This window comes from Microtus ochrogaster, chromosome 4 (genome assembly GCF_000317375.1).
Source record: "Microtus ochrogaster isolate Prairie Vole_2 chromosome 4, MicOch1.0, whole genome shotgun sequence".
NCBI classification, from domain to species: Eukaryota; Metazoa; Chordata; class Mammalia; order Rodentia; family Cricetidae; genus Microtus; species Microtus ochrogaster.
The window spans coordinates 5,598,998-5,622,923 of record NC_022011.1 but is presented as its reverse complement, the minus strand read 5'-3'; the positions used below and the strand labels follow the sequence as shown (position 1 = coordinate 5,622,923).

The following is a 23,926-nucleotide window of genomic DNA, read 5'->3' as shown; positions in this document are numbered from 1 at the left end:
CAGGCAGAATATTGTATACATAATAAATAAATAAATATTAAAAAAAATTATTTGTATGTTGGGCAGTGATGGTGATGCACACTTTGAATCCCAGCATTTGGGAGGAAGAGGCAGGCGGATCTTTGTAAGATTCAGGCCAGCCTGGTCTACCCAGGACAGCCAAGGCTACACAGAGAAACCCTGTCTCAAAAAAAAAAAAAAAAAAAACCAAAACCAAAGAGAGAGGGTGTGTGTGCCCTGCCTTCGGAGACCAGAAGAGGGCATTGGATCCCCTGGAACTAGAATTACAGGAGGTTGTGAACTGACTGGTGTGGGCGCTAGAAACCAAACTCAGGTCCTCTGGAAGAGCAGGAAGCCCTCTTAACCACTAAGCCACCTCTCCAGCTCTAACACCCATCGTGGTCTGCTCAGGTTTTTTTTCCTTTCAATTCCCATGTGTGTCCTCCCGGTCAAAGGTCTGAAGTAGGTTCATCACACCAGCACTGCCCTCTGTCAACATGTTTTCTTGTCCCATCCCAGAGCAGGTACCCAGGAAGGGCTGGAGTGGATGGGGACTCTTCTCTCAGAGAAGGTGTGCACCCACAGCTCAGAAAGCAATTGTAGTTTTGCAGTGTATCTGAGTTTTGTTTTGTTGTTTTTTGAGACAGGGTTTCTCTATAACAATCCTGGCTGTCCTGGGACCAGGCTGGCCTCAAACTTACAAAGATCCACCTGTCTCTGCCTCCCAAGTACTGGAATTAAAGGCATGCACCATCACCACCCGGCATGTCTCTGAGTTAGAATGGCTGTACTTGTCACCTGCACTGGGCCTTTGGTAGCCTTGGCTCAGCACTGAGGAATTTAGGTCAGCAGACAAGATACCCATTCCTCGGTAGGACCAACATTTCCTCAGCTGTGTGGAGCTCTGGGGCTTAATGATTCATGACCTGAAGAAAGCTGAACTATAGTAGGACCCAACTGAACTTCCTTTGAGCTTAGTTTTTTTCTTTTTCAGTTCTGGATCTCCCCAAAGAGCTGTCAGAAATTTTCGACCCCACACGAGGTAGGCTGTGTTCCTCCTTTGGAATGGATGTAGGGGAGTAAGGAACATAATTTTGAGTTCTCTTCTAAGGATGGTGTTGTTCTGGGTATCCTAGAAAAAGGGTGAGGCTTCTTCCTAGTGGATGTGTGGGGTGGGGGTTTTCGTCTATGGGGTTTGGTGGGTGGAGAGGTGAGCGCCAGAATCTGAGTGAATTGTGTTCATTCCCAGAGTGCATGAGCTCCGAGCTGCTGGAGGAATTGATGTCTTCAGAAGGTGGGTAGCCCAGGAAGATGGGGAGAGCTCTGAGCAGGGGGTGGGTGACTGCTGGGGGTTTTGGCCTAAGACCTCAGCCTGATGCTCTCTGCAGTGTTTGCCCCCCTCCTCCGACTTTCTCCACCTCCCGGAGACCACGATTACATCTACAACCTGGACGAGAGTGAAGGTGTCTGTGATCTTTTTGATGTTCCTGTTCTCAACCTCTGACACGTCCTGTGCAGCTGCAACCCAGACTGTCTGGGCTGGGAGCCACTTAGGGACTGCCCCAACCCCCACCCCCAGCTTGAGAGAGCCCCTGACTCTTGGCTTCCTCAGCCTTCCCCAGTTGCTCAGTTCCAGCCATGCCACCGTGTCTCGCATTGGCACTTGTACTGTGCTAGCAGAGCAAGGGAGAGAGCTTAGCCCTCTCTACACGGAACCCAAAATGTTTGCCTTTTCTTTTCTGAAGCCGTCCTCAGCTGGGCACAGCTGGGCACATCTGCCCTGTTCCTATCAGCCACTCTTCTCCTAAGGAGGGAAAGCAGGTGAAGCTGGGTAGTTGCCAGTTGCCACCCTAACTTCCTTTACCCACCTGCTCACCCTGCAGCTTCTGAGCCTCTCATGTGTTCCTTTCTGCTGTGCCCTGAGTCCTGGATCTCAGCCTTGGTGGAGGGGGTTAACAAGGAATTGATGTGTCTAGCTAGGAATCTGGGTGGGCTGGTCCCTGAAGAGTGGCCCAGTCTCCTTCTACCCCATACTCCCTCCCTCCCTTCTGTTTATTCACTTACCCTCCTCTAGAGCCATTTGCAGAGATTTAGAAAGATTTACAGTAACGAATGGATTCCTATATAAAGATTATTTTTATACTTTTTTCAGCAAAAGGAAATTGTAATATTTGTACAGCATCCAAGTGAATAAAGACATGCCTAAGGCTATCTCTGATCTGGTTCTTTGGGGCCCCTCCCCGGGACTGCTGGGTGGTAGCTAGGACTGGGTGGGTCGCCTTACTGGAATGGGAGGTGTGGCCACTGTAGGAGCCTGCCTTCCCAGTCTCCACCGGCTGCACCTTGGCGAGGGGCGGGGCCAGGCCTTCTCAGTGGGGCGGAACGGGTCAGGGCAGGCTGGGTCCTACCCTCCTACCCCTGAGATTAACCCGGAACTAACAGGCTCCTTTGGGAAGGCCTCGGAGCCAGATCAAAAGTGGGAATCTGAACCGTGGATGCAGGCCACCGAAGCCAGACTTTAGACGGAGAGAGGTCCTCCTAGCCTGCAGACGAGGTGCACCCTCGGCGGGAGGTGGCACGTTTGTGCAAAGTGCCAGCGGCCACAGCGGCAGGACTATGGCGCCCAAGAGGAACGTGGTGAAGATCGCTGTTCAGAAGTCTGACGCCATCCCACAGCTTATCCAGCTAGACCAGGTCAATGGGACTGTCCGAAAGCCGCCTCCCACTTCTGGGTTGTTCCTCTTCCCTCGGCCAGCCCAGCCCACCCCTCTTAAAAGTCCCTCATCCCAACTCCTTACCCTAGAGTGACAACTCCACTTGCAGGCAAAGCCCCTGGCCACTGTGCTGAAGGAGGTGTGCGACGCGTAAGTGCCGCAGGCCCGGGCAAAGGTGGGGGAGGGCAGGGACAGGTGGGAGAGGCGACCCTGGACTTTCCTCGCTGAGCTTCCTGCCCCACAGGTGGAACGTGCCTCACTCCGAGAGCTATGCCCTGAAGTTCGCTGATGGGCACAAGAGATACATCACAGAGAATGTGAGCCCCCTCCCAGCCCTACACTACACTGGGTTCCTTTAACCCACCTGGGTTTGATTCAATATATTTATTCTCCTTGCTCTGAATGTGAGCTTTTACTGACCCCCCCAACAGATGATCCAGTTGACCATTTCCCAGACCCCTCTTTAACTTCGCTCCTTTCTGCTGTTTCCTCCAGAACCGCACCGAGATCAAGAATGGAAGCATCCTGTGCCTCAGCACTGCCCCAGTAATGCCCCTTTCAACCCTCTCCTCCTCCCGTTCCGCTGGGTCCCTCTGCTGCCTAGGGGTCCCTTTACTGCCTAGTGGTCTCTGAGGCGAGTCTGGAGGCCCCAGCTCCTTAGTGCACCACCTAGTGGACACCCAGGCCCTCACACTTCCAGTAACATTCTTGTCTAACCACTTCAATCTCTCTCTACCGCTCCTGCTAGGACTTGGAGGCCCAGCAGTTGCTGGGCGGGCTGCAGAGTACAAATCGTGAAGTGTGCTATCAAGCCCTGAAAAACCTGGTCCCACTGGCCTCAGACATGACCTTTGCCCAGGAGGTCATCAGCCGTGATGGGCTTCAGAAACTAAGCACCATCATCGAAAATGGGGATGAGTGAGCACAGGGCTGTCTGTGGTGGACTGGGGAACATAGCAGGACTTGGGAATCTTGAGCTGATCCTACTCATCCGCATGTTCTCTGCAGCCTAGGGGAGATGCTGGCCCTTGGTCTAAGGGCTTTCCTGGAGCTCATGGAACATGGTGTGGTGTCCTGGGAGACACTCAGCATCCCCTTTGTCAGGAAGGTGTGTGTCCTCTTCCAGGGGCAGTGGAGCAGTGCCCGTATCCAGCCCTCATTGTTGGCACTGACACCCTCTGTCCCTTACAGGTGGTATCTTACGTGAACATGAACCTGATGGACGCCTCTGTGCAGCCCTTGGCCCTCAGGCTGCTGGAGAGTGTGACTTTGAGCAGCCCCGCCCTGGGCCAGCTGGTGAAGAGTGAGGTGCCATTGGATAGGCTGCTGGTGCACCTGCAGGTGTAAGCCTCTAGGATACAGAATGAACAGGGGAAGCAGAACTAGACTCTGGATGTACAGTTGAGCCTGCTCCTCTTCTCGCCATAGGATGAACCAACAGCTGCAAACCAAGGCTATGGCACTGCTGACAGCCCTGCTGCAGGGGGCCAGCTCTGCTGAACGCCAGGTGAGTGCTCTGTCTGGGGTGGCTGCTGTGCTCCAGCTAAGAGCAGAGTCCTCTAAACCCCTTCTCACCCCCTCAGCACATGCTTGACTACCTATGGCAGAGGAATCTTCGCCAGTTCATCTACAAGGTGGGACGGGGCAGGCCCGGGAGACCTCTCACCAGTCCTCCTTTCCCAGGGAGTCTCACTCAAGCCTGGCTGTCTTCCAGAACATTATCCACAGTGCAGCTCCCATGGGCGATGAGATGGCTCACCACCTGTATGTGCTGCAGGCTCTTACACTAGGGTTGCTGGAGCCACGCATGCGGACACCACTTGACCCCTACAGCCAGGTGCACAGAGGTACAAAGGCTGGAGGGTTCCCTAGAATTTTGTTTTGAACCTGTGATCTTGACATGCTCCTCCCCATTGGCTTCAGGAACAGCGGGAGCAACTGCAGGCCCTGCGCCATGCAGCCTTTGAGCCAGAGGGGGAGTCCTCCGGCACAGGGCTGAGTGCTGACCGCCGCCGTTCTCTCTGTGTCCGAGAGTTCCGAAAGCTAGGCTTCTCTGTGAGTGACCCTTCCTTAGTCCCCAAACTTCCACCCAGGCTGCAGTTATTCTAGGACTATGGCCCTTCCTAAGCTGCCTGCATTCCCATCTCTAGAACAGCAACCCAGCCCAGGACCTGGAGCGTGTGCCCCCGGGCCTGCTGGCCCTGGACAACATGCTCTACTTCTCCAGACATGCACCTAGTGCATACAGTCGGGTTAGTAACAGAATGGGGCACCAGGGGTAGCAGCAGCCCAGATGCATCAGGGCCTCCATGGAGATCCTGTTGCCGTTCTCTATTCCCACTGCCTTAGTTCGTGTTGGAGAACAGCAGCCGAGAGGACAAGCACGAGTGCCCCTTTGCCCAGAGCAGCATCCAGCTGACGGTGTTGCTGTGTGAGCTGCTCCACGTCGGGGAGCCTTGTGAGTTGAGCTAGATCCAGTGTATTTGGGGTCAGGGGACGGAAGGGCAGAGAGGGCCAGGGGCTGTAGACACTTTCTCCCTGAGCCCCTCCTGCCCCCCCTCTCCAGGCTCCGAGACCGCCCAGGACTTCTCACCCATGTTCTTCAGCCAAGACCATAGTTTCCATGAGCTCTTCTGTGTGGCTATCCAGCTGCTGAATAAGACCTGGAAGGAAATGCGGGCAACACAGGAGGATTTTGACAAGGTGGGTGGGGAGGAGGCAGCAAGGTGCTTCTGGAAAAGGGTCTTGAGCACAGGTCCTATACTGAGCTTGTGAGGTCCTAGGTAATGCAAGTGGTTCGGGAGCAGCTAGCCCGGACGCTGGCACTGAAGCCCACCTCCCTGGAACTCTTCCGAACCAAAGTGAATGCTCTCACCTACGGGGAGGTGCTGAGGCTGCGGCAGACAGAACGTCTGCACCAGGAGGGCACTCTGGCCCCTCCTATACTGTGAGTCTCAGTCTCCACCTTCCCCATTGCCCTGTGGACCATGCTCCAGCTCACCCTGGTGAATGACTCCCACTCTCCATTCAGGGAGTTGCGGGAGAAGCTGAAGCCAGAGCTCATAAGCCTGATCCGCCAGCAGCGTTTGCTCCGACTCTGTGAGGGAATGCTCTTCCGCAAGATCAGCAGCCGGAGACGCCAGGGTCTCTGAATGGGCTAAAGGTGTGTGTGTGAGGGGGGTGTTTGTGTTCAGAGCCCCCCTCATCACTCCTCTCTTCCCTTTTCGGTAGACAAGCTGTGGTTCTGCTGTTTATCCCCCAACCACGAAGTATTGCAGTATGGGGATGTGGAGGAAGGTGCCAACCCACCGGCCCTGGAGAGTCTACCTGAGCAGCGTAAGGAGGGCGGGGCTTGGGCTCCTACACCCGTTCTCCCTCTCCCTAGATGCCCCTTATCTTGGGTCAGCCTTGGGCCATAGTGGTCAGCCAAATCTTCTTTCTACAGTCCCTGTGGCAGACATCAGGGCACTCCTGGTGGGCAAGGACTGCCCCCATGTCCGGGAGAAGGGCTCTGGGAAGCAGAACAAGGTAACTGCGGTAGGGTCAGAGGCTACGTCCCCTCCTATCCCACTCTGCCTGTTCCCTACTCAGTGTCCTTGTTCCCACTCTCCTAGGACCTCTATGAGTTGGCTTTCTCCATCAGCTATGACCATGGGGAGGAAGAAGCATTCCTGAACTTCATTGCCCCCTCCAAGCGGGATGTAAGTTTCTGGGCTGCACTGTTGGGTAGATGGGCAGAGGGAACAGAGAAGCAGGCACTGAGTTGGCCCTGTTCATCCCTAGTTCTACCTGTGGACAGATGGGCTAAATGCCCTGCTGGGCAGCAACATGGGCAGTGAGCAGACTCGGCTAGACCTGGAGCAGCTGCTTACTATGGAGACCAAGTTGCGTTTGTTGGAACTGGAGAATGTGCCCATTCCCGAGCAGCCTCCCCCAGTACCTCCGCCCCCTACCAACTTTAACTTCTGCTATGACTTCAGCATCACTGAGCCTTGACTGAAGTTGGCCATGGGCCACAATGGTGCTGCTGTGGCAGCCACAAAGAGGGGTAGAAGTCACAGACAACCTGACCAGCAAAGCCTCTAGCAAAAATAAAATTAGCTTGACTTGTAAGTATGTGTCCAATCAGCTCTGAACCTGTGGGCCAAGGCTGTTGATAAACACAGGTATGAATGATGTAAGGGGCACCAGGTAAGACCACGTGCTCAGGACAGCTAGCTGCCTTTGGAAGGCCGGTGTTGGGTGGAAACAGGTAAGAACTATTGCCCTTCTTGAAATAAGTCCTTAGTGTCCCCAGTTCTGGACATGAAGAGAGGAATGACCTGCCATCTGAGGTAGCAGCCAAAGGAGAGACCAGAATGTGGGCCAACTGAGAAGAGAAGTACCAGAGCAGGACACACTGCCCCAGATGGATACCTTCCTAGGCAAAAGCAATAGCGTCTGTCTGGAAGCCATGCTTTCAGAAGGCTCCCGACAGTGGGCCCTCATTCCCAAGACTGCTTGGCCCTGCCCTTGTTCTATGTAGGATGTGGAAACCTTTGGTGAGAGGCACAAGAGAGAGACGCACAGCTGAAGAAGGCTGTTAAATCCAAAGGGGTAATCTGCACAGAGAATCGTGATCTAACCATGATTATATGTGAGGTGGTCACAGACAAGCCAGAGTCTGTGTGGGCAGAAGTGCTGAGACAGTGGGTCCAGCTGGAGTCACAAACTCCAAGCCCCTAAGACAAATAATTCAGCAATCCAGGGGCCCTAGAGGGTAGGCTGAAAGCTACCACTACCCTGAATTACTTCTATATGCCATTCATAGCTCCTCAAATACTGTGCTTAACATGCTCTTCACCAACGTTGTGCCCTTTTTTTTTTTTTTTTTTTTTTTTTTTTTTTTTTTTTTTTTTTTGGTTTTTCGAGACAGGGTTTCTCTGTGGCTTTGGAGCCTGTCCTGGAACTAGCCTCTGTAGACCAGGCTGGTCTCGAACTCACAGAGATCCACCTGCCTCTGCCTCCCGAGTGCTGGGATTAAAGGCGTGCGGCACCATCGCCTGGCTCCAACGTTGTGCCTTAAAATTGATTAAATGGCATTTCCTTTGGAAAAAATGCTAGCAAAACACTTGGCCCTGGGGGGAAAACAAAACAAATCTACATTTCCCATCTTCAGAGTATCCATGCCTGGACACAGAGCCTTGCTACTACACTTAAAAGAGACTTTTGAGTTTAAGGTAGAAATGGAGGGTAGGGTCCCAGTTGCAGTTAGTGTCCCAATACAGTCAATTCTCTGTACCTTCAGTTACATGTCCATGCCGCCACCACCACCTTGGCAATAACCCCCTGGCTTCTGATCATTTCTGTAGCTGCCATTCCAGCATTGCAAATTTAATGTGATTGTATGCTCATACATACACCCTGTGGAGGTGTGAATGAGAATGCCCTCATGGGCTCATGTGTTTGAATGCTTGGTCCCAGTTAGTGGAACCGATTGTGAGGGATTAGGAGGTGTAGCATTGTTGGAAGGGGTATGTACTAGAAGTGGGCTTTGAGGTTTCAAAAGCTCATACCAGGTGCAATCTAGCTTCCTCTCTGCCTGTGGATCGGGAGGTAAGATCTTAGCTACTGCTCCAGCGCCATGTCTGCCTGTCACTATACCCCCCACCATGATGGTCATGGACTAACTCTCTGCAAGTGTAAGCCAGTCCCCATTAAATACCTTCTTTTATGAGTACCTTGGTCACAGTATTTCATTACAGCAATAGAACAGTAAGACACATCCTATATTGTTCAATATCTCACTACTGTTCTATTGCCATGGTTACCATGATTGAGTACTGAATTGAGCTGCCAAGTTGCATAGACATGTTTTAGTCCTTCTGTTTTGTCTTCAGGGTTCCTGTTGCCATCAGGGCCTACATACACCCTTCCATACCAGAACCAGCTCCAGTCTGTCCACCTGACCTCTATGCCCCCTTTTGCCTTTCACTGCCTTGATGTCTTCCTTGACCCTAGGTTCCTTGCCCCGGGTGCTAATTCTCTGTTCGTGCATCTCCTGCATACCAGACTGTCCCTGCCTACTGGCTTATTTACCTCCCTATCGAGTTTGGTGATTGGGAGAACAATGGCACATCTGAATTCCAACTTGAAGCCCAGTGGCTGCAGGGACTCAGCACAGGCTAGCTGCTTCTAGAACCAATAGACAGACAGACACACAGAGGATCAACTGGATGGACCACCCCCGAGCTGCTACTGAGTCATTGGCACTGATCAGAAGGTTTGGACTCTATGACCACCTGTGACCCTCCTACTCAGAGATGCTGTCTTGTTTTTTATCCTACTCCAAGACAGCACATGAATCTGGTAAACAGTTGCTTCCAGGTCTGGGTAGGACCAGTGCCTGTAGCAGGGCATGTGCAGAAGTGCTGGGAAAGGCCTCCAAAACCTCCCATGTGAGGAGTCAGTGTGGGGGTATCTGAATGTCTCTGTGTTAACTGAGATGGAGAAGGGAGGGCCCATTTAATCTGAGAACATCAGAGGAAGACATAAAATCTGGAATTTTTTAATCTTGTTTGGGTTTACAATGAAGTTGGCGGATTGACTGCTAAAGCTCAGGAGGGTTGGAAGAGACCCCTGGAGAGCAGGCAAAACAGAGGTCTGAGTGGTAGGCTGGCAGGAGGCACAGAGTCTGCCCTTCCCCAGCACCAGGCCCAGCACCTGTGGCCCTGACCTTTAGAACAGAGCCCATGGAAGCAACATGCAGCCGGAAAGAGGTTGCTGCCATCTGTGGGGTCCTGGATTGGTCCCGTCCTGAGTCTTAGGAAAGGTTCTAGAGCAGGGAAAGGCAGGAGGCCCTGGGGCTAACACAGGTCTGGAGGCCTGGGCTGGGGCTATACTGGTGAAGGAGGACGAGCTTCAGGGATAGTAACTGACCTGGCCTCAGAGTGTTAGGGTCAGGTCAGCCCCTCCCACGAAGCGAGACTGGATACAGGTCACCTGAGGGAGCTGCGCTTGGAAGTGCCTGACGGCTGCCATGTTGATGCCAGGACACATGGCCACATCCAACACTCGAAGCTGCTTGCATGCCTGCCCAATGGTATCCAGAGTTCTGCAAGAAGGCCACGGGATGAGTGCTTGAACCAGCGTAGGACCCAAGTCCAGCCCATGCACTGTGGCCCATGTAAGGCCATCAAACACTCACTGCTCTGTGAGCTGACTGCAGCTGGACAGGTTGAGGTGTTGCAGCCTTGGCCAGAACCTGGCTGCCTGAGCCCATCCCTCATCACTGAGATGGCTGCAGTGACTCAATGCCAAGCGCTCCAGGCTGGGACAGCCCCTAGCCACAGCCACCAAACCTGTGTCTGTGAGTGCTGGCAGCAGGCTCAATGCCAACTGCCTCAGCTGAGGGAACTGGAGCACCTGCAAGGATAGGGACACAGGATGGCACTGGGACTCAGAGCCTGGACCCTTCCCGGTTCCTTGCTCTACCAGAAACCGAAGAGAAAGGGACTCCAAGAACAAAATGGGTTGGCCCAATCCCCTGGCACCAGCCCCAATGTCCTCAGCTTATTCACACCTTGGCTAAACTGGCATCTGTCAGCTTGCAGCAGGCTGTGAGATCCAACTCCTGCAGGGCCTGAAGCATGAGCAGGGAGGGGCCTCGTGGGTCAGAATTAGGCTCCTGAGGGTCTGGGGCCTGATTTTTCACCTCTTGGTGTAGCTGTGGGAAGAAACTCCCACTTCTTAGGTTCTTCATAAGTTTTGCTAAAGATTCAGGAAGTGCACAGGGCAGCTGAGACCAAGGTCACCTCACCCTCCCTAATTCCAAGGATCTCATACCTGGGAACTTAGTCCAGGCTTCTCATTTGGCTCCTTCAGCCCCAGAAGGCCCCAGTCCTGGAGCTCCTTGCACCAAGCCAGGCGCAGGACTGACAGGTGAATGAGGTAGGTACAGATGGCCTGCATGGTCTGGTTAGTGAGGGCCACACAGGAGGACAAGTCTAGCACCTTCAGGCTTGGGCCCAATGCTGGGATCATGGAAAGCACTGAGGCATCCTAGCAGGAGGACAAAAAAAAAAGTATCGTTGGGGTCATGAGCAAGTGTCTGAATGAGCGCACCATGGTCCCTGTGTTGGTTGTGAAAGTTTGGAGTGAACAGTGGGAGACCCAGAGGAGGCCGCTGAAAGACACAAAGGCCATGACTGTGGTACAAGGAAGGATGTAGATAGGTATCTCTAAGGCAGCTGCTATGCCTGTGCGGTCGAAAGCATGGGCTGAGGCAACACTGATCACAGCCCACTGGACCAGGACAACTGGACCAATCAGAGGTGCTTCCGATAGATTTTGGACCTGAAGCATTAGGGCTGCCACCACCATGAGAAGTTGGGGGCAGCAGGAGCTAAAAGCAGAGCAGAAAATCTTTGTGTAGATTCAGAGAGAGCTGGGTGGGCACGAGAACACGAAGTCTGGTAGAACAGCTAAGAGACACTAATGGCCAAGGAACTGTTAGGCAGAGTGCTTGTCATGAAATGAGGGTGAGACAGGTTTTAGGTCTGGAATGCTCTTGTCATAGTAAAAGGTTAAAGGGATAACAACACCCCAGCTGACATTTTTCAGACAGGAATGCCACCCATATGGATAATGCTAAGTTCTGTGAAGGACTTTACTTCAGCTAACAGTTAACCTTACAGCTCCCAAGTGATCCATCCCAAGGTAAGGCCCCGCCTACTGAATATCTTCTTCAGTGCAATATAAAACATCTTTTTTTTTTTGGTCTTTTTTCCAGATAGGGTTTCTCTGTGTATCCCTGGCTATCCTGGAATTCGCTTTATAGACCAGGCTGGCCTCTAACTCACAGAGACCCGCCTGCCTTTGCCTCCCTCCCGAGTAAAGGCATGTGTTACCACCTCTGTCACGGTTTTCTATCACTCCTTTTCTCTCGACTTCCTCCCTCTAGAACTCACATACAGTGTGGGATCACTTCATGAAACAGGTCAGAGGGCAGTAAAGTCTTGTTCTGCCATATTATCTAAGTTGTTCTCTTCCAGACCACATCCTAAATGTATTTCTAACGACTATCCTGGGACACAAACCCTGGCTAGCCTGTCCCTGAGGCCACAGGCCCAGCTCCCCTGGACAGGAAGGGAGGGAAAGTAACTCACCTTCAGTGAAGAGCAGTAAGCAAGCCTGAGGGAAGTCAGTGCCGGTGGAGCTCTGTGAACTGAGCCTAAGACCTTCGCCAGTTCCCGCCCGCTCACCAGACAGCACTCAGCCATGTCCAGGCTCTGCAGTTTGTGCAGGGCTCCCAGGGCTGCACAACCTGCATCAGTCAGCCGCTGCAGTTTCCTCAGACTCAAGTGCCGCAGGTGTCGCAGGCCTCGACTCACAGCCAAGAGTGCCCCGTCAGTCAGTTCTGAGCAACCACTGAGGTCCAGGGAAGTAAGGCCGGGCTGCTGGCGGCACAGGATGGCCACGGCCTCTGAGGAGAGGTCTCTACAGCTATGCAAGCTCAGTTCCTCCAGCTGCAGTCCAGTCACTCGGCCCAGGGCTTGTAGGGCCTCAGGTGGCAAGCCAGTACCACTGAGGTCTAGGGCACGCAGCCTACCAGCTCGCTCTTGGACAAACTGGAGCAGGTTGTGGAAGGAAAGCTGGGAGGGAGAGGACGCCTGGGGGCTAATGGAGCCCCAGGTTGGGCCTAACTCAAAGGTAAGATGGCAGTAGGCCAAGGAGAGGCGCTCCAGGCTGGGGAAACAACCGCTGAGATGGTTGAAGCTAAGGTCAGTCAGGTTACGCAGGCTAGCCAGGTTAAGATCACGAAGGCCACTCAATGCCTTCCGAACACACCGTGCTGTCTCAGGCTGAGCCAGCAGAGTGCCTGATGTGAAGAGACTGTTGCAGCCACTGAGGTCAAGGGTGCGCAGGGCTGGGCATCCCAGGATCAAGGCCAAGAAGGATGCCTCTGTGGGGCTGCCCCCTGCCAGGCATAAACTCTCCAGGTGTGGGCCTAAGTGGTAAGCAACAGACTGCAGTACCTGGTGCGAAGCTGGTGAGCCATCCAGGTTGGTCAAGCTGATGCATGAGATGCCCCTGAGGCCCAAGCTCTTGATTGCTGAGAGTGAGGCAGAGGACACAGGAATGTTGTACCGCACATTTGTCTACAGGGCAGCAGCAGGCCTGAGGTTAGAGTTCTCAGAGGCTGAAGACAGTCAAGAAAGGCCCTTCTACAGTGAGCACCCATCCCTGGTGTGTATGTCATGTCATGTGTAGTAGAGAAGGGTGTAGGCAGAAAGTGGGAGCTGGGAAGAGAAACAGAGTGGGAAGCAGGAAGACGAATCATGCTGAGATCTGGAAGGAAGAAGTGACTATCGGGCCAGCAGGAAGGTGAATGAAGAACAATGCTAGATGCCCACAAGGATCGAGTGGGGAGTTGGCAAACTGAGCACAGGAGGGTTATGACCTCCTATAGGACACCCAGTGATGCCTTCATGGAGTGGGAGGACACAGAATGCCAGATCACAATCTGTTTTGTTGTTGTTGTTTTAGTTTTGAGACAGGGTTTCTCTGTAGCTTTGGAGCCTTCCCATAACTCACTCTGTAGACCATGTTGGTCTCGAACTCACAGAGATCCGTCTGCCTCTGCCTCCCGGGTGCTGGGACTAAAGGCGTGCACCACCACCGCCCAGCTGCAGTGTCAGATCTTAAGATCTGCAGACCCAGTCGGGATCTCGGCACTAGTTAAGCAGTCGGCCGCCCGGCTTCCCAGAGAGGGTATAAACAGCACTGCGAGGACGGGAAGGAAGGAAGGAAGCAGGTGTCACTCAGTTTCTTGTGATCCAGGTACCAGAGGTCTGGAATAAACACCACGGTCTAGTCCCCTGGGGGCCTGAGTGCCTCAGCACACAAATATTGGCAAAAACAATTGGGTGAGCAGAGGTGTGTGCACATACATGTGTGCGCGTGTATTCCAACATGTGTGGACACATACATGTGTGCACGCGTATTCCAACCTGTGTGGACATATACATGTGTGCACGCGTATTCCAACATGTGTGGACACATACGTGTGTGCACGTGTACCCCAAAATGTGTGCACATACATGTGTGTGCACATGCGTGTGTGCACGTGTATTCCAACATGTGTGGCTGCCTGCAACATCTGTATCACATCTCTGCAGGCGGCAGAAGCTAATATAAATCCCAGAGAAGCCAAGGAACTTAAGCTGGGCTTGCTTGGCAGAGAAAGAGCAGTTCATGGTTGGAGTAGGGGTGCAACCCAGGAGTCAAGCTCAGGTTTAAGATGTAGCAATATAGCCGGGCAGTGGTGGCGCACACCTTTAATCCCAGCACTGAGGGAGGCAAAGACAGGTGGATCTCCATGAGTTCGAAGCCAGCCTGATCTACAGAGGGAGTTCCAGGACAGGCTGAGATAACAAAGAAACTCTGTCTCAGAGAAAAAAAGAATGTGGCAATATGATGGCTTTGGCAGCATATTGGGAAAACCCAACTAAGTGAAATATTTTCATAGAACCTTCCCTGCTCTCATGCCAAAAGGAGTTAAAGGAGAAGTCAATACAATCTGTATGGAATAGACCTGTAGCGGGGAAGAGGACACCTGCACTTCCAACATCCTATCCACTAGGTCAGGGATGCAGCTCAGGGCTTATCTAGCATGTGTGAAGCTGATTTACATCTTCAGAAAAAAATCCACCTAGTCCTTTCCCTACCTGTTGCCTAGGTAGCAGGAACATGTTCTTTAAGAAGCCTTTAGCTTTATCATCAACAGGGCTCTGATGCAGGAAAGCTAGTAAGGTCTGGAAAACACCTTTGTCAGCAACAACAAAAATACCACTTTCCTGTCTGACTCCGTCAGAATAGCACCAAGAGGACACGGAAAGGCAGCACCAACACAGGCAGTCCTGCAAACTCCAGCACTATCCTCCAAGCCAGCACACAACCCATCCCTAGGCACGGGGAACAGACTGGCTTCTTCCTCAGCAGAAATGCCCCCATGACTGTCGTGGTGGGAAGGATAGGTAAGAAGCAAGAACTGGGGAGCTGAAAATGTAGCTCAATTGGTAGAATAGTTGGTTGTCTAGCACAAAGCCCTGGGTTCGACACATGGCATTACAGAAGCCAGTATTTGAGGGGTAGAATCAGGAAGATCAGAAGTTCTAGGTCATTTTTTGCTTGAGACCAGGCTGGGCTACATGAAACCCTGTCTCAAAGAAAAGGAGCAAATAGGGACCACCTCATGTTCTCTCTCACAGGAATCCCTGTGATCCCTTTCCTGATCCTGCTTTGAGACTGTGGTTGTTCCCACAAGAGGAGGTTCCCTTCAGATCCCCTTGCTAGTGTGTAGTGGAGACTCCTGAGGGTCTGTCTGGGATTTAAGGAGAGCTGGGAGATGATCCCAGTGTGAAGGGCTGGGAAAAGAGATTAAAAGGTCTGACAAGGAAGAATATAGAAGGAAAAGTGAAAGCAGCCTCCAGCCACTGAGAAGCCCATGCACCATGTGGATCAGTCTGAATAAACTAGAGCTGGAGGAGCTAGGAGCAGCCCAGTTGCCCAGGCAGCACCCACCCCCACCATTCATGCAGCTTTGGAGCTTGAGAGCCACAGAGCCTCTGTGCTAACAGCTACAAGCACGAAGGAGCTTAGCTTCCATCCCTTTCTGGGAGCTTGAGCAGCCAGGAATGTTCTTCCATTTCCAATCACCTCTCTGTGAACAAGGTAGACAAACAGTCAAGAGAATGTGCTGGCAATCACCCTAGGGTACAGTCCACAGTTGGCAGCCACAAGACAAACAGGCAGGGCCTGGCCCAGAGACTTTCCAGCTACTGGGGCAGATACTTGAGACCATACCTGGACCCTGCTGTCTCAGGCTGTCCCGGAAGCTGCTATGGCAGGAGATGACCTTGAACTTCTGATTAGTTTCCACCTTCCAAGTGCACGGATTACAGGCCTGCATCACTACTGTTAGTTTTATGTAATACTGGGAATCAAGCCCAGGGCTGAGTATAGGCTAGGCAAGTACTCAACTGAGTCACATCCCCAGTGACCTCTGACCATTGTTAGCCATGCCAGGTAGCCTTGAGCCCTTTACACAATGGTCAACCTGCTCCTGAGGTCAGCTGGATGTAACTGCAAGACCAAAGGGCAGCCTTTGAAAAAAAATTTTTAATGTAAGTAAAGAATGCTTACTCCTTTGAGGGGCAGGTGCAAGGAGGGCTCCTAGGTTCTGAACTTTGGCCTTTTCCAGGCCCTAAGAAACTGCTTTTGGAGGCTTGATGGAAGACTGGAAGGTACCTGCTCCAGCTTCAGCCATTCCACCCACAGATGGCCAAGGAAGCCCTTGCTCTCCTTTCCCCATGTTGGCATCTTATGAGCAGCTGCTGTCACTCTAAGTGTGCCTTGACTGTGGAGATCAGCAGCTAGTGCAGCCTCACAGCCAGACAGCAGGCTTGTGCACAGGCTTGGAGAGCCATCTAGGAATGAACTGCTTCCCTCTGCTTAGAACAGGGATCCAAAAACTAAGGTACTCGTTTTCCTTTCCGGAAACTGCAGTGAAATACAACTCTGGTGCTCAGCGGTCCTGCTCTCTGGAGACAGTTAAATACTTTGGACAGGACGAAAGCAGTGGGAGAACTGGAACTGCTCCACGGTGACCAATCCAATGGTGGACACCCAGGACTTCCAGGACACCAGGAAAAACATGGGGCACGTGGGGGCACTGCCTTTTCATACAGCATTATTTGGGATACACTAGGATTACATGAACAAAATGGGGAGGACAAGAAGAAGTCGAAGTCACATTATCCAGGTATCCTAGCCTGGCTTGGAAGACTTAGTTCCAGCTTTGTCTTAGTTGACTGCTATCTTCCATAGTATCAGTGGCTGGTGACACTGCCTCCTGCTCCACCTGCCTACATCTGAGCCTAGAGGACAGGCTTTTGACACTACTCTCTGGGGTATAATAGTGGTGAAGTAGGGACAGGACCCTAGATGTTTGTGTACCGATAGCTTTGCCTTCCAAGGCTCTCAGTCTAGAGAGGTCTCTGTCAGTGTGATCTGGAGCTCCCAGTTAGCTGTGGCAGTGCCAGCCCCACAACAGTGGCCTCTAAGATCTCAGCCACAGATCCAAGCTCCCTCTTCCTTCTCATCCCATCTCACCTATACTCAGGAGCCTGACCACCCCCCATCCTCTTCTTGGTGGTCTCTATGAGACTGCTCTCTCCTCAAGGTTTGTAGTCTTCCTCCCTCATGCTGCTGTGCCGACTCTTCTTGCCCAGCCAGATAACAAAACCAGCTGCCTACTTGCAGTCTGAGCTGGAGATAACAGCACACTGCTGAAGAAGCCATGGCCTGCCCTATACCGCATCCTCCCTGTCTCCCTTCTCCCTTCTCTGAGCCTGCTGCAGAAGCTTCTCTGCTCCTAGCCTTCTTGAAATGGCCGGTCCTTTTTTTTTCTTTTTTCTTTTTTGGTGCACACCTTTAATACCAGCACTTGAGAGGCAGAGACAGGCAGATCTCTGTGAGCTTGAGGCCAGCCTGGTCTACAGAGTGAGTTCCACGACAGCCAGAGTTTCTTTCTACACAAAAGAAACCATCTTGAAAAAAAGAAATGACCTGTCCTGCTTCAAAAAGCAACCGAAGCCATCAAGTGGGAAGTACCTTCCTGTTTGCTAACTGGCTCCCAGTAGAACCCTACCCCTGACTCCTAGCCTTTGGGTTCAGACAGTCCTTTCTTCTGGCTTGCTGAGCTGTCCCTACCTCATCTCATGGGAATCCAGCTCTTTTTGTCTTTATATTGGTCCTTCCATTTTGGGGGAAAGGGTCTGGCTATGCAGTTCAATCCAGCTTTGAATTCATTATGTAACCCAAGATGGCCTTGTGATCACAGCAATCCTCCTGCTTCAGTCTCCTGAGTGCTACAGTACTTTTTCCTATCTCTCCTTTTTCTATTTCCAGTTTTCCCCTAAGAAGTATGAGGAAACACTGCCAGGCTACTCAGTTACCTTTGACCTTATCTTTTACTCCTTCCTTCCAGAATCACTCAGGCCTGATCACAGCTCCCCTCCAGCAAGTCACTACCATGTGGGGGCTTCTCTCCCGCCTCTCACAGCCTCCTCTTTCCCATGCTGCCTGCCAGGGAAGGGCGTTAGCCATCAACCTTGTCTTACTTCCAATGTGCCCCTGGCTCTCCTCTTGCCTTTTAGCCTGCTTTTCACTGTCTCTCTAGAGTCATCGAAAGACAGACCCAGACCAGATCACATGAGTAGTTTCTCCCTGCCTTCTCTGTCTAACAACACATACACATGCACAGCCTTTGTCCTCTTCCCTGCGCTCTGCCACACTGGACCATCCTGTGGGGTAATACAGCTTCCCTTTCCTTTCTTTGGTACATGGACATGTGGTGTACGAGTGTGGGGTAAGGCTGTGTGTGGCAGCCAGGGGAGGACATTACGTGTCCTGCCCTATCCCTCTTTGCCTTATTGCCTGAGACAGGGTCTCTCATGAACCTAGAGCAGCCAGCAAGCCCCGCCGATTCTCCTGTCTGCACGGGGCCGACAGGAGAGGCTGTGCAGGGGCACTCTTATGTACTCTCCTGAGTCATCTCTCCAGGCCTCCATCTTCTCTTTTTGTTTTATGAAACAGAATCTCGCCCAGGTAGAACTCTAACTTGCAATTTTTCTGCTTGAGTTTACCAAGGGCTGAGATTACAGACATGTGCCACCATGCCCGGCCCCAGCTCCTTTCTGATCCATATTATTCTCCTCCACCAGACACTGGAGATCAACTGCTTCATGGATCTCTCTAGAAACCCTGATGCAAGATGTCCAGTTCTGAACCACATCTACCCCCACATCTGCTTGGCTCCTAAACCCTGACCACCCTTGTTCTAGCTACCCTCACTCTTACCCATAGTACCCTTTGAGATACTGAGAGGTATCCCAGCCGGGCGTGGTAATGCACCTTGAACTTTTGACCTTCCTGTCTCTCCCTTCCAGTGCTGGGACTGCAGGCATGAGCCACCACATTCAACAGGAGAACATACATTATGAGCACTATTTGTTCTTTACTCTGACCATCTCTCTGGCATTTTACATCATTACTCATCCATAGGGCATTTAAAATGCTCTCCAGTCCTGGTCCGCTGTTCTTCTGTTCATTACACCTTGCCCTGGGGTGCAGTTACTCAGATTTGGGGCTTTACTTCCATCCATTTTTTTCTCCAGTTCTGGGGATCAAACCCAGGGCATTATACATTCTGGTCAAGTTCTCTACCACTGAGCTACACTCCTGCCCTACTCACTCTTTAGTTATACCGGGGCCTATATTTATTACCTATACCTTTCTCTTGAATATATTCACAGATATTCATTGATCAACTGAGTCTTGCCATCTGGCTATCTCACACTCTAAATTTTTCAACAAGTCCAAAATGAAATTCCTTCAGACATTAAAATTCACGACAGCAGATCAATAATCCAGCAACAGGCTCTACTTAGACATGTACACTTGATATGTACCAGAGGAGGTTTCCAACCTGACAGGGAAGATTAGATGGGAATGATGTAGGAGCCATTTGAAAACCAAACAGATCAGCTTCACACTTTGTCATACAAATTACAATAAGTTTCATAAATAAAACACAATTCTCACCAATAAAAGGTAAAACCAATCCAGGTGTGGTGGCTCATGTCTGTAATCTAAGCCTCAGAAGGCTGAGGCTTATGGTTCATAGCTAACCCGCGCTACACTCTAAGACCCTATCCAAAGAAAGTAAACTTAAAAAAAGAAAACAAAACATTAAAACCATAACAGAAATAATTTATTTTTGTTGAGCCAATCACTACTCTAGAATAAAAATATGAGCATGCATTGATGAAATCTCAGGCGGGCCAGGGATCTTTAAAAAACCATGGAAGAAAAAGAAAATAATCAACAACATAGAAGTTTAATTTCTATATCTCATAAATAAAAGTTATCTACAAATAAAATGAAAGAGCAAACATATCAGAAATATATTTTGACAAATATATAAAGAATTAATCTTCGCATAAAAAGTTCATAAAAATGGGCAAGTAACCCTACCAGTTAAGTATATAAAGAACAAAATTGCTGACAAGGAAAAGGAAAAAAATTAATCTCACTGATAATTAAATCAAAATCAACACAAGACTGGCTGGGCCGCCTCCAATACTCAGTCTCACAGCTTGAACACAACAGTAACCGGGAGAAAGCCTGAGCTCTGCTACCTGCATATCTACCACCCTGCAACCCTGACCATGGTCTAGTCTCCTCTTCTACCATATCCCCCACATAAAACTCAATCTAGTTATTTGCAATTTGTGTGACCATTGTGTGAACTCCACACCTTGATGCCAGTTCTAGAAGACCAACATGTATTGTTCTCCTGTTCTTGCAGGCCTTTCCTCATACACCTGGATGATCTCACTGAGGTGCCCTTGTCTTTGTTCCCCTTTTCATTGAGTGCTATGGTTCTGAACAAACAGTACCACAATCATTCATGCTATCTTTTTCCTTCATTGGACAATATGCTCCTTAGGGAGACTAGGTTTTATTCACCTATACACCCCAAGCTCTGTACCCCAAGGCTAGTATGTATTAATGTATGAGTATATATGGATGGATGGGTGGATAGATGATACAGAAGCAGGGCCAAGAGCAAGTTGAAGTGAGGGACAATTCAGAATGAGCCAAGTGAGGTGGGTACCTTACCTCTCGAAGGGCATTCTGGGCTGCACAGTACCAAGCCCGATTCACGAGGGAGGCCTCTTTCTGATCTGACAGAGGTAGGAAGCTCAGGATATATGTGAGCATCTGGGGGGAAAAGACAAGGTACTTGAGGGCTGTTAGAACTGGAAGGCCTTTAAAACCCAAGGGCATCAGAGCATTAGCTTCTAATCCAGCTTGGATCCAAAGCTTCAGGAGATGTTGACTTCCCTTCTCCAGCCTCCAGGAAGATCTCATGAGAATGAACCTAACATGAGCCACTTCCGAGTTCAGGTTTGTACCAAGTAAGAAGAATAAGAATTCATGCCCAGGGCTGGAGAGATGGCTCAGCGGTTAAGAGCATTGCCTGCTCTTCCAAAGGTCCTGAGTTCAATTCCCAGCAACCACATGGTGGCTCACAACCATCTGTAATGAGGTCTGGTGCCCTCTTCTGGTCTGCAGGCATACACACAGACAGAACAATGTATACATAATAAATAAATATTCTTTTTTAAAAAAAAGAATTCATGCCCAGTTTGGTAGGAACAGACTGGGCACTGGGGCCAGACAAACCTAGGAGTTTCCACTTGGCTGACTCCTTGATCCTTGTTTTGTCTGTGAAATGGCAAATGTGCTGAGATTTAAATAGGTTCTTGTGAGAAGTTACAAAACACAGCACTTTCCATAGATCTAGAACATTAGTCAAATCCAACTCCTTTTTTTTTTTCCCATTTAGACAGGGTTTCACTATGTATCCTAGGCTGTCCTGGAACTCACTATGTACCCAGCCTGGCTTATACCTGGCACAGCCTTCTCCTGCCTTAGTAGAGTTATATCCCATGTGATAGAAGTGTGGTGTCAGTCATGATGCATGGCCTTGGGACCCCTATTCTTCCCCCATCTTCTCTATTATCAGCTAGTTTTCTCAGCTAGCTGTTAAGGTAGGACAATACTGTAAGTTTTGGAGACTCTACTCTTCCCTCCAACTATGGTCTGTGAGTCTGTAAGTGGTAAGGTTGGTGGCTCTAGCTGGGGCAGAGGAAGGGGTCACTTGGGAGGTCAGGAACAACTTTCTATTAACTGTCCTTTTCTTTTAGAAACTTTCCTCCTCAAGGACTACGACAATGTTTGCTAAGCCTTTACCAAGCTAGATGCCCTATTTCTGGATTCTCCACAACTCCCAAGGTTCAATCTTTTGATTTATGTTTACTTATACGAGAACAGTCAACTATTTAATGGTTTTACATTGTCAGGTTAACCAAGCATTGGTCTCGTACCAGCTGTCTACCGGGTCCAACGCTCAAAGAGTTCTCAACCTTAATCTCAACTCCAATTGTTATCTTTTGCCCTCGGTCCAACTTTACTCTTTACTGCAGCCTAAACTCCCAATCTGAGGCCCCAAGTGACACCTGGACTCATGGTCTTCTATTCTTTACTCTTAAAACTGAAGTTTCAGGCAAGGCTAACCCAGATTCATCAAATCCTAGCTCCACTACTTTCCGCTGAGTAACTCCAAAAGACACGACTTCTCTGAGCATCAGTTTCTATATGTATGAAATGAAGACATTTAAAAATAACCTAGATCGAGACCAGCCTGGTCTACAGAGCTAGTTCCAGGACAGGCTCCAAAGCCACAGAGAAACCCTGTCTCGAAAAACCAAAAAAATAAAAAAATAAATAAATAAAAATAAAAATAACCTAGATCAGCCTTATAGGGACTAGATGGTCCATAAGTGGTTGCCAGGTGGCTGCTATTAACCCTTCAACCTTAGCAACTTCACCATCTTACTAACTCCAAAAGTTATCCCCCTAGACCTAGATTCCTTGTACAGCCTCCTCGTTTCTACATCTGTTCTTGTTAATCCGTTCTATACAGTCACAGAGTTAATTTCCCAAAAGCCTGTTTCCACTTTCACTACCCCTTCTGGGTTTCCCAATAATCTCAGAACAAAATCCCCGCTCCTGGTTCAACACTGCCAGGCCTCCATACCGGGCTGGGTCTGCTGGTCCCAGAACATCCCCAGTCCATCCTCCCTACCAATAGAGCAAGTCTATTTTCTTTTCCTTATGTGAGGCTCTTTCTGGGAAGTCCTTCCGAAGTGACTTCGCTAGCCCATTGTGCTCTCTCTCCTCTTTTCAGAGGCTAAGTCCATAGGCAGTACTCCGCCAGTATTTACTGGGTTAAAGATGAGAGTTCTTTACCTCTACTTTCACCAAAGGTTTGCTCAGGGAAGGGGTGGGAGATGAAGCAGATTATTATTGTAGGGAGAATTTATAGGAATTTATAGAGAGGAGAGGCATGAGGAAGAGTGTTGATGGGACTGGACTGACCAAGTCCCCATCCTTAGGGGACTAGGAGGGAAGACTGGGCTACCAGAGTGGCTGACCTATCTTCTGGGAAGATCAATCCAGGGAACAAAGAGCAAGGGATACGTGTCTTCAAGGGGAGGGCCATAATTCATTACGCCGAGAAAGGAGTAACCTCTCTAGTATTAAAGGAGGTAGAGATAAGGGTGGAGTGGCCACCCCACGAGCCCACCCCAAGGGACTACTACTGGTCACCCATGGGATATACAGGGATGAATGGATAACCTCTGGAACAAAAAGGGAATGGGATGTCATTGCAGGCTCTACTCCTGCTAGGGAGAGGGCGCATTCTAGGACTCATGGAAAAGTGACCTGACTTTCTTGGATAATGGGAGGGGGCTGTCAATCCCCAGGGCAAAAGGGATAGAGAAGCCATCTCTAAAAAGGCACAAGACACATAAGCCTGTACCTGCATATTCTTGCCAATAGGAGCAGAGCAGTCTTGCCCCTGGCTAACGGAACAAACATCCCATGGAGTGAAAAATACAGGGGCAGCCATCACTAGGACGAGGAGTAGGCCTGTCTTAGATTAACGACCTCGGCGACTGTCCCCAGAATTGATGGGGAGGGTGCAGTCTATTTCCAACTGCGAGGACGATGGGGGAGGGGCAGAGGAAATGGAGCGACCATTCCAAGGGGCCAACCGGGATAAAATTGATTACCCTTCAGGGATGGTGGAGTGGACATCTTCTAGAACTGAGGGGGAGGGGACGGCCATCTCAAGGAAAGGAGATGGGTAGAGAGTCTGTCCCCTGAGGTGACAGAGCAGCCATCTTCTGAGGTCAGTGGGGAAGGAGAGGATGGTATCCCAACCGAAGGGGTCGAAGTGGCCCCAATGCGGGCTGTTACCCAGAGTTTGCAGGTCCTGGGATCCGCCGGGCGGCTCGTTTCCGCCTGGCGGGAGGTGCCGTGCGAACTGTCAGACAGCCCTTCCCCAAAGCTCCGGACCCGAAGGCGGGGCCTGTCCCCGACCCAGGCCTGAGGACCGCTTCCTCTCACCTCCAGGGGCAGTGAGTCCGCCATCGCATCTCTGCCGTCTCCGCCCCCGCGCACAGCTTTCTGGGAAGTGTAGTCCCCTCGCTTCTGGGGCGGGACCTGAGAAGGAAATGGAATCCACTTCCGTC

The 23,926-nt window shown here is 50.8% G+C and overlaps 3 protein-coding genes across 4 annotated transcripts in view; 2 read left to right on the top strand and 1 right to left on the bottom strand.

Annotated features, from left to right (window-relative positions):
* Positions 1-2,227, top strand: part of E2f4 (E2F transcription factor 4) — a 7,869-nt gene extending 5,642 nt beyond the window's left edge. Inside the window, exons 8-10 of the mRNA XM_005345483.2 lie at positions 995-1,042; positions 1,250-1,294; positions 1,389-2,227. Of these exons, the coding sequence (XP_005345540.1) occupies positions 995-1,042; positions 1,250-1,294; positions 1,389-1,504 (209 nt within the window). The 3' untranslated portion in view covers positions 1,505-2,227. The remainder of the gene's footprint in view (positions 1-994; positions 1,043-1,249; positions 1,295-1,388) is intronic.
* Positions 2,228-2,349: 122 nt separating this feature from the next.
* Positions 2,350-7,581, top strand: Elmo3 (engulfment and cell motility 3). Its single transcript, XM_005345482.2, has 20 exons — positions 2,350-2,694; positions 2,824-2,864; positions 2,959-3,031; positions 3,210-3,260; positions 3,463-3,632; positions 3,723-3,822; positions 3,906-4,057; positions 4,143-4,221; positions 4,298-4,348; positions 4,429-4,551; positions 4,638-4,769; positions 4,865-4,966; positions 5,064-5,172; positions 5,281-5,417; positions 5,498-5,661; positions 5,746-5,858; positions 5,946-6,050; positions 6,160-6,242; positions 6,329-6,415; positions 6,498-7,581. The coding sequence occupies exons 1-20, from the start codon at positions 2,617-2,619 to the stop codon at positions 6,708-6,710; spliced, it is 2,163 nt and encodes a 720-aa protein (XP_005345539.1). The 5' UTR covers positions 2,350-2,616; the 3' UTR covers positions 6,711-7,581.
* Positions 7,582-9,245: 1,664 nt separating this feature from the next.
* Positions 9,246-23,857, bottom strand: Lrrc29 (leucine rich repeat containing 29). 2 transcript variants are annotated; one of them, XM_005345481.1, is made up of 7 exons: positions 23,802-23,857; positions 20,442-20,543; positions 11,861-12,853; positions 10,539-10,754; positions 10,276-10,419; positions 9,901-10,118; positions 9,246-9,807 (listed from the first exon to the last, which is right to left on the bottom strand). In XM_005345481.1, exons 1-7 carry the CDS (start codon positions 23,823-23,825, stop codon positions 9,639-9,641), a joined length of 1,866 nt encoding a protein of 621 aa, XP_005345538.1. In that variant the 5' UTR covers positions 23,826-23,857; the 3' UTR covers positions 9,246-9,638. The 2 variants fall into 2 exon arrangements, with proteins under 2 accessions (XP_005345538.1, XP_026634406.1); XM_026778605.1 differs by lacking the exon at positions 23,802-23,857 and adding an exon at positions 23,652-23,791.
* Between the last annotated feature and the right edge of the window lie 69 nt (positions 23,858-23,926).